The sequence below is a fragment of the Octopus bimaculoides genome, chromosome 11 (assembly GCF_001194135.2).
Source record: "Octopus bimaculoides isolate UCB-OBI-ISO-001 chromosome 11, ASM119413v2, whole genome shotgun sequence".
Lineage (NCBI taxonomy): Eukaryota > Metazoa > Mollusca > Cephalopoda > Octopoda > Octopodidae > Octopus > Octopus bimaculoides.
In genome coordinates, this window is record NC_068991.1 from 48,013,045 (window position 1) to 48,022,954 (window position 9,910).

At 34.9% G+C, this 9,910-nt stretch overlaps 1 protein-coding gene across 2 annotated transcripts in view; it reads right to left on the reverse strand.

Moving 5' to 3' along the window:
- The window catches only part of LOC106870833 (uncharacterized), a 44,811-nt gene that overhangs the window by 22,020 nt on the left and 12,881 nt on the right, over nucleotides 1–9,910 (reverse strand). The window contains exon 2 of one of the 2 annotated variants that reach the window (XM_052971784.1): nucleotides 5,482–5,745. The exons of the other annotated variant lie outside the window; for it this stretch is intronic. Within the exon in view, the coding sequence (XP_052827744.1) occupies nucleotides 5,482–5,488 (7 nt within the window). The 5' untranslated portion in view covers nucleotides 5,489–5,745. The remainder of the gene's footprint in view (nucleotides 1–5,481; nucleotides 5,746–9,910) is intronic. 2 annotated transcript variants of the gene reach the window in all.

Consider the following 9,910-nt stretch of genomic DNA (forward strand, 5'->3'; position numbering starts at 1 on the left):
CACACCCATCCCCCCACACTATATATATGTATATATTTTCTATTTAATCGCCAGAAATAACCATGTGGCTTACATGCTGAGAGTTTCGTACATTGGCTCTTATACATTAGGCTTGTGCTAGCATACGTATGTGCGTGTATACGTGTGCATGTATGTATGTATGTATGTATGTATGTATGTATGTATGTATGCATGCATGTATGTATGTATATATATGTTTGTATGCAGGTACGTACCTACGTATACGTTGATGTATGTATGTGGTCGTGCCATTGGTGACTTAACCAGTAACCCTACCGAGCCTACTTGGTACGAAGGGTGGTTTTCGTTTGACTTATGTATGCGTACATACACACATACATATGTCTGAATGTCAATACTTGTGCACATTAACACATCGCAAGCTAAACATAAATATTTTGCATATTTTCGCACCTTCATCAATTATATTTTATTGTTATTTCATAACTAGCCGTGTCCTTTCTCGTTTTATAATACACAATTTTTCATGATTTGTGTGGATGTATAGGGTGGTCCAAAAGTCTTGCCACCTCCTGTAAATATTGTTTTAATTTTCTATTATCAAGTTTCACAAGAGCAATACCAGAATACCCAACAGTTGAAAGGCGCTGTTTCGGCAGCCTTTGCAACAATCACCAAAGCATAGCTTCGTAAAATATCACACAGGACATGACGCCGCATCATTTTGTGTCACGAAAATGATGGTGCTCATACAGACCTCGATGTGTGACAGTGTCAGTGTCAATGAAAGTGAATATACTAAAGCCAGTACGTGTTTGACATTATTATATTGTTCCTCTATTGTTCTTATTAGTTTTCGGTAGGATAGGGGGACTTTCGAACCACCCTATAGTTAGTTATATTACCAGTTCAAACAATAATTACAGTTATATACTTAAATAGCTATTCTGGGTTTAGTGTTTGTTCAATTTCTATTTTTTCTGTCCTAGATCATTATACCTATCTTGCTTAAATTTTACAGGATTTTCAGGGAACATTGTATCAATATTCGTTAATATTACAACAACAACAACAACAACAACAACAATAATAATAATAATAATAATAATAATAATAATAATAATAATAATAATAATAATAATAATATTATCTCTGGCTGCCCAGTCCTGGCTGCCCAGTCCTGGCTAAGAAGGAATATATTCACAGACACGACAGAGCTGGGACCAACATACACTGGAAGCTATGCCAACACTATGGAATAACAACAGAAAAAAGATGGTATAAACACACGCCAGAAAAGGTCACAGAAAACGAGAAAGCAACCATACTCTGAGATATGCCAATACACACAGATAGAGAAATTAAGGCAAATGGACTAGATATAGTTGTCAAAGAGCATGAAGAAAAAAAATGCTTTCTAATTGATGTATCAATACCAGCAGATGACAACGTTTCTCTAAAAGAAATGGAAAAACCTTCAAAATACAAAGACCTGGAAATAAAGGTAACTCGAATGTGGAATCTAAAAACAGAAACAATTCCTATCATAGTAGGCGCCTTAGGTATAATAAAAAAATATTCAGACAAATACATAACAAAAACACCAGGACTTACAAATATATATAACACAGAAAATTGCACTACTGGGCACTGCACACATCCTACGCAAAACACTTTCAATACAGTAACCATAAGAGCACCACAGCAAACCACAGCACATACCCAAGGCGCACAGAGCTGCGCTCGGTAGTGAAGTGAAAGCACGTTATAAAAATAAAACTACTGAACAATAATAATAATAATAATATTCTACTCAATATTCTGCTCAATACCACAGATTTGCTTGTCAGTTGTTATGATGCATGTGCCTGGTGTACCCTTATCAAACGGGTAGTCACGATGGGCATACTGAGCTTGGTATATTTTACCCCATTGTCACTTTGATGGCATGCACTGCTCTCTCACTCAATAATATAACAACCTTATAAATACATTGGCTAAAGTAATTTGAAAGAAAAAGGCTAGGCCGTTACGGACTGATTACCTTTGATCATAGAATTGCTTGATCACGTCTGGCATGAGGGCTAAATGACGAGAACAGTATCCATTTAAATTATGTTAACTCACTGCGAAGTATTTCATCATAGGTTTCCTACTCCAGAGCTAACATGGGGAGGAGCTGGGAGGCTAAATGACAACAATAATGACGACGACAACAACAACAATAACAAAATCAGTATGCAACACATTACGATCGATTCAGTCGCTTAGAAGCAAAAGTCCATACCTATTTAGTGTAAAGTCAGCGTTGATTAAGACTTTACATTTCGCTTGACGGCTTATTCGTCCAGTCCGGCGAAACTTAAGGTCCAAGTCAACTCTAATTTTACAATGAATTTAACTCGACTGTCAGTGTTGAGTCGCTTCCTGTCAGTAAATGTCCTGTTGTTATTCTTAAACTTGCAATAAAATAATAACCACTGTTTAAAATTAAATCCCACTCCTACAAATTTATGAGTCGGTGAAAAATGTAAAATTATTACAAATTGTTTCAACCGACGGAAGCTATTATACATAGTCTGATAACTAAGGTATTTTAAATTACTTTGAACTCGCGTATATTTGTGTGAATGCATTTATTTGTGAATTTGAATGTATTCATTTAATCTCTCTCTCTCTCTCTCTCTCTCTGTCTCTCCCCACCTCTCTCTGTGCATCTACCCTCTTTCTGTTTCTCTGTGTTTGCTGATGTAGAACTTTCAGTTAAATGTGTAAATCTATGGGAAAGCAGCGAATTGACGGAATCATTACAGCGTCGGAGGAATGCTCCTGCTATTTGTTCCCTCTCTTGGCGCTCTGAGTTCAAATCACGCCGACGTCAAATAGCAATTGCTGCAATACTCAGCGGCACAAATAGATGATGCTATGCATTGCAGCGACCGTCCGAATCCGACTGTTTTTTGGACTGTCTCCAAATAACGATGGTTGACCTTTTTACTGATCAAAATTATCAATTTACCGAAGTCAACTTTGTTTCTACCCTTTCTCAGAACGCAGAGAACCGGGAAAAATGTCGCTAAGTATTTTGTCAGAAACACTATCGATTCTTCCAGCTCACCGCCTTAATAATAGTAATAGTTGTTGTTGTAGTAGTAGTAGTAGTAGTTCCGTTATTGGCCACAGGGGCCACAAAAGGAATTCAGCGACAAAAGACAATGGAGATTTGCATAAACACGTATAAACAATAACAATCAATTCACAAACTGGAGGGTCAACCTTAGGAACGAGAAAATGTCTCCACTGTACCGAATCTGTAATAGAGTTGACGAAACCATTGCCCATATCGTGAACGAATGTCCCAGACTTTCCCAGGGTCATTATAAGTTGTGCCGACACGACGAGGTAGCGCAGAAGTGCTACATTGGAAACTGTGTGAAAAGTAGGGTCTAGAGAGATGCAAGACGTAGTATGAGCATAAAGTAGAAAGAGTGGCGAAGTCGGAGACCTGCAATATCCTGTGAGATTTCTCAATACAAACGGACCAGATGCTAGAGTACAACAAGCTCGAGCGTGATCGGTTTGGTCGCTTGGGTGAGACATGTGACTTTCTGTAGTATATCCATATTATACAGTTCAGTGCCCTTAGCAGCCGTTGCTGCGAATGTATTGTTGTTGTTATTGCTGTTGATGTTGTTATTCACGTTCGAAATATTATTGCCATTTGTGTTGCCGAGATTATTTTTGTTTTTGTTTTTGTTTTTTCCTTCTATCAGGATTTTTGTGGTTGCAGTGGTGGTGGTGATAGAGATCGTGATATCCGTGTCCGTGGTCGCATTGTTGTCGCTGTTAGTTGATGTCTGTGGTATTGTCCCTTTTATTTCAGGAAGTCAACTTCATAGTTAGAATTAAATTACTTTGCTGTGTTGTTATAGTTGTTTCTGTTAGTTGCCATAGTGTGGTCCTTTGGACTTTGAACCTGTGTCTCCTTCTATTTGAGGGGTGAAGGTGGAGGACTCTAACATTTATTATAACTCACTATAAGAGCTACCTCTGACATGCGCACTCGCGTCTCTGAGCAGGGTGGACATCGTTATGTTTGTTTTTAAAGTTATTTTTTTCCATAACAAAATGAAAATTTTCTTTTCGAATTTTAGCCCCTAAAGGAGTACAAACAAGCAAACCAAGCAGACCTATACAATGCTGGTGGTTTCAAGATTAACAATATTAAACAATCAACAACTTTTGGAGGCAAATATAAACAGATAAAAATTATGAGCTATTCGATACGCGTCCAGCCAATACGAAAATAATATTACTACTACTACTACTAATAATAATAATAAATTTGACAAATAATAATAATAATAATAATAATAATAATAATAATAATAATAATAATAATAATAATAATAATAGCAATAATAATAATAATAATCATGATAATAAAAATTAGGAATTTGACAAATATAAGGAATTTGACAAATTGAGGAATTTGACAAATTGAGGAATTTGACAAATTGAGGAATTTGACAAATTGAGGAATTTGACAAATGAAGTAAATATAAGGACCTGGAAATTGAAATACGAAAGATATGGCATCTTAAAGCGACAACTGTTCCTGTTATTGTTGGTGCCCTAGGTATGATAAAAAAGGGATGTCAGAAACATCTAGATAAAAAAGGGATGTCAGAAAGATCCCAGGAGAACCATGTCACAGAGAAATCCAAAGATTGTGCTGACAAGTACTGCCCACATCCTTAGAGAGACCCTATCCATTTAAATGTCCGTGTTGTATTACATGAAGATATTTCTTCCTCTCCCCAAGCTTTCTTCTCCCCTGTCACTCCCCCTCCCCCGCCACTTCCCCTCCCCAAGCTTTCAGCCATACTGTAACATATCTCATCCTTCACACGCCCTAGGACGCCGGATGTGTCTCGGCAAGTGATTGTAACAAACATGCAGATTAAAAGTAAAAAATAATAATTATTTCAAATTTTTGCACAAGGTCTGGAATTTTTGTGGGAGGGGTCTAGTCGATTACATCGACTCCAGTGTTTCACTGGTACTTAATTTATCGACCCCGAAAGGATGAAAGGCAAAGTTGACGTAGGCGGAATTTGAACTCAATAATAATAATAATAATAATAATAATAATAATAATAATAATAATAATAATAATAATAAGGATAATAATAATAATAAATGTAACGATTCTTTGGGACTTTCTAGTATGTACAGACCAGACCATCAATGCAAATAAACCAGATATTGTTGTGAAAGATCAAAACAATAAAGTCTGTTTAATGATTGACATGAGCATACCTTGTGACCATAATATCTTGGCAAAAGAATTTGGTAAGTTCAGAAAAATTAAAGATTTGGTAATCGAAATCGAAAAGATGTAGCATCTTAAGAAGGTTACAATACCAGTGATTGTAGGAGCAACTGGAATGGTCAAAAAAGGAACTGAAAATTATTTAAGAATAATTTCTGGCTTACCCTCCATGCATGAAGTGCAAAAGATTATCTTAATTGGTACGTCACAACTACAGAGAAGAGCATTGTCGATGTGAATTTTCTTTCCCTTTTTCCCTTTTATTTCCTTTGTTTACTTTTTAATTTTTAATTTTTTCCTTTTTCTTTCTGTCGTTCTTCCCCCTTTTCTCTATTACACGACTTTGTAAATGAACAGTCTGGTGTGTATATTTTAATGTCCTACCAATGTAGACTGTGCATTTCTCTGCCCTAGCTGCCAGGAAGACACTAAGCAAGAAATGGAAAGAGAACTGAAAGATGATAATGATCATAGCAACAACAACAACAACAACAACAACATTATTAATAATAATAATAATAATAATAATAATAATAATAATAATGATGATGATGATGATGATTATGGTGATGATGCAGTACCAGGCAGTTGCTCTCATGGTTTCTGATCTTAACTGATTGGAAGTGTTATCATGTACATTGTTTTGTCTTGGTATAAAAGATGGTCTATTCTGCTCAATACCACAGATTTGCTTGTCAGTTGCTTGACCATAACCAGTTGAGCATGTCCCTTAGTAGCTGACGATATGTGCATCTCTGATCATGAGCAGAAGTAGTAAGGGAGCATCATAGCCATGTGTTGAGAGGAATTCTTTGGGGTTTGGATAATTCACCTTTGGAAACATGGTTATTTTGTTCAACATCCTTGAACAATCCTTATTCAGGGACCTTTTGAGCGGGATAGGCTACTCAACCTGAAGAAAATTCTAAGTGGGTCCTACTTGCAAGGTCATAACAGCTGACACTGTAGTACATTTCCAGCGTAAGATGCTTTGCAAAGGTAATAATAATAATAATAATAATAATAATAATAATAATAATAATAATAATAATAATAATGATAAACCTTTCTACTATGATAAACCTTTCTACTATAGGCACAAAGTCTGAAAATTTTGGGAAGAGGTAAAGTCGATCACATCGACCCAAATATTTGACTGGTACTTAATTTATTAACCTTGAAAGTTGACCTCGGCGAAATTAGTAATGATGATGACACTAATAATAATAATAATAATAATAATAATAATAATAATAATAATAATAATAATAATAATATTGATAATAATAATAATAATAATAATAATAATAATAATAATAATAATAATAATAATAATAATAATCTTTTCTACATATAGGCACAATATAACAACAACAATAATAATAATAATAATAATAATAATAATAAAAACAATTATAATAGCTTTTGATTTCGGTATTAGATCAGCAATTTTGAGAGAGAGGAGCTTAGGCAATACTGTCCACTCTGAAACTTGATTGGTACTTGATTTTATCCACCTCAGAAGGATGAAAGTAAATTTGATAATAACAAAAATGGTTCTTAATTTAATCACTAGGTCAGTAGTTTTGGGAGGAAAGGGTTAGTCGAGGCCCTCGATAACAGTACTTGACTGGCACCTTATTTTATCGATTCTTGAGGGATGAAAAGTAAGATTGATCTTTTTGAGAGAAATATCACAAGGCATTTTTCCGAAGCTCTAACAATTCTACTAACTCATTGCCCTTATCATAATAATTCTTTCTATTATAAGCATAAGGCCTGAAATTTTATGGGGAGAGGCTAGTCGATTATATCGACCCCAGTACTCGACTAGTACTAATCTTAACGACCACGAAGGACTGAAAGGCAAAGCCGACCTCGGCGGAAATTAAACTCAGAACGTGAAGACGAACAAAATGCTGCTAAGCATTTTCCTGGCGGACTAACGATTCTGCCAGAAATGGAAACAAAATTGAAAGAAGATAATAATAATAATAATAATAATAATAATAATAATAATAATAATAATAATAATAATAATAACAATAATAATGATAATAATAATAATAATAATAATAATAATAATAATAATAATAATAATAATAATAAAAGGTGGACGTTATTCCTCATGTCCCGCAAATAAAATTAAAAAAAGCATAAATAGACACTTGAGGAATATATTTCAATCCTACACGCTTATTTTAAAGCAGTGCTCTACCCACAGCACGAAAATACAACAACAAATACATATAAAATCTGGAAGAAAAATAACCTAGATAAAGATCTGGTTACAGCAATGAACCCTAATAAACTAGCTAACATACGAAGATATATTATTCTCAAAAAAAAAAAAAAAATCAGAAATAGAACACTTAAAAGGAAAAAAAATACATCGGGAAAACGTAGATAGTAACCACACAGCAATCCCAAATAATATCATAAGCACTGGGACTGTAAAATACGAAGACAGACGTAACATTTCCAACAAAAACGCAGTAAACAACGAAAGACAACAAACTCAGACCATAGGAATGTATAATGATGAGCAAAATGTTCCAAACCAGAACACCCCAGACAAAAATATGAACGGGAAGGAATACGAAGCAAATCTAAAACATGGAAACAGCCATCCTCATTAGAAGAGGAATATTCCAAGGAGACACGTTGTCTCCACTCCTTTTCTGCTTGGCACTGACACCTTTATATGACAAGCTAAACAGAAATGGATGTGGATACAACTGTCACGGCAAAGCAATCAGCCATCTGTTGTATATGGATGATCTAAAACTGTACGCTACAAATGATAAACAGCTGAAAACGTTACTACAGACAATACATGGATTTACCAAAGAAATAAACATGAAATTTGGCTTAGAGAAATGTGCCGAAGTAACCTTGAAAAGAGGAAAACTAGTCAAGAGTAGCAACATCACACTAGATAAAGCAAATGAAATAAGAGAGTTAGACCAAAGCCAGATATACAAATACTTAGGAATCAATGAACTAGATACGATACAAGACACACAAATGAAAAAGAAGACATAAAAGGAATACTATAGACGAGTTAGATTAATACTGAAAACAGAGCTCAATGCAAAAAACAAGATAATAGGTATCAACACTCTAGCCGTCTCAGTTATAAGTTACAGTTACAATATTCTTAACTGGACTCTAAATGAACTAATCAAAATAGACAAGAAAACAAGAAAAATAACAACAGGATTTAGGATGCACCGTTGGTAAAAGGTTGAAATGCATGGCTTGGGAAGGTAGGAATTACCATCAGGATGGGATTGTCGCAGAAAACAGCTTTGTTGGGAACAGCAAGGATCCTAAAGAAGGTGTTAGAAAGCTGAAGAAGGAATGACCCAAGGGAACCTTTGACCATTGGATATGGCTCGCAATTTTAGTATTGTGTCGGTATAATATCTAGCGGAGCAAAAGCGACACATAAAATTATAATAATATTAATAACGTCAACTTCAATTTGCTTATGATGGTAAGTTTTGGATGAAATCTTTCCGACAGTAGTAACCTGTTGATAACACGAAGCAAAAGATACAAAACTACCAAGACGTTTAATTCAATTAAGCGGATAACGCTTAATTTAGTTTAACCCTTCGTGGCCGGCGGGGTTGGAATGACACAAAAGCCCATTGAGATCCTGAGGGACCCCCTCTTATTTTTGTGCATTTCCGCACTATCCATAAAATAATATTTGTTTAATCTTGCATATATGTGTGAGTGCATGATACAGAACAAGAAATTTCGCACTTTACAGAAATATATTTGTAATTATTAGCGTTTAATGGAGGGGGAATTGAAATATAATTTATTGACCGAAAAAATAACCTTTACTGAAAGAAATCAACATTTTTTATAGTTTTATAAACTATACATATAGCACTAAATATAAAATAAAACAAAAATATTTAGTATATCGGTTCATAACGGTAGAAATACGAAGAAAATTGATTTGGAGTTCATCAGAATATCTGAAAAAAGAACAGAAAAAAAATGCACAGAAAGCCAATGGAGTCCAGTTGGACCTCAATTACCTTATTTTATGCTTTAACATCCATATGACTGGACATTTTTAACACAAAATTTGTATGTGCATACATAAACTATTGACAATAAAAGTAATGAGGTATAAAAATTATTTAAACAAAAAATGTAAAACTTGCATACCTTTTAAAATTTGCTGTGGTGCCAAGCGACCTCACCAGCCCACGAAGGGTGAATTATGGAGTTCAAATACCACTCATCTTGAGAACAATAATCGGTTCATAACGTTATCATTGATCATGAACAAAAAAAAAAAAAAGGTTGCTCTACACGTATATGCAGAAATTCCGCCGGTCACGCTGGCCAAACTTAGCACACCAGTAGCCACACCCCACCTCACTTCACTACTCTTTTACAAAAACCAATACCACCGTCACCATCGCCACCACAACCGCCGCTACAAATGCCGCCGTTTCTCCATATGTTTCTTTTAGTAGCCAGGGGTGTTTTTGTTTTAATCTCTGTAGTCATTACAGAGTTTGGGAAGCGGATTACTCGAAAAATCCGAAGCTTTGAAAACCAGTT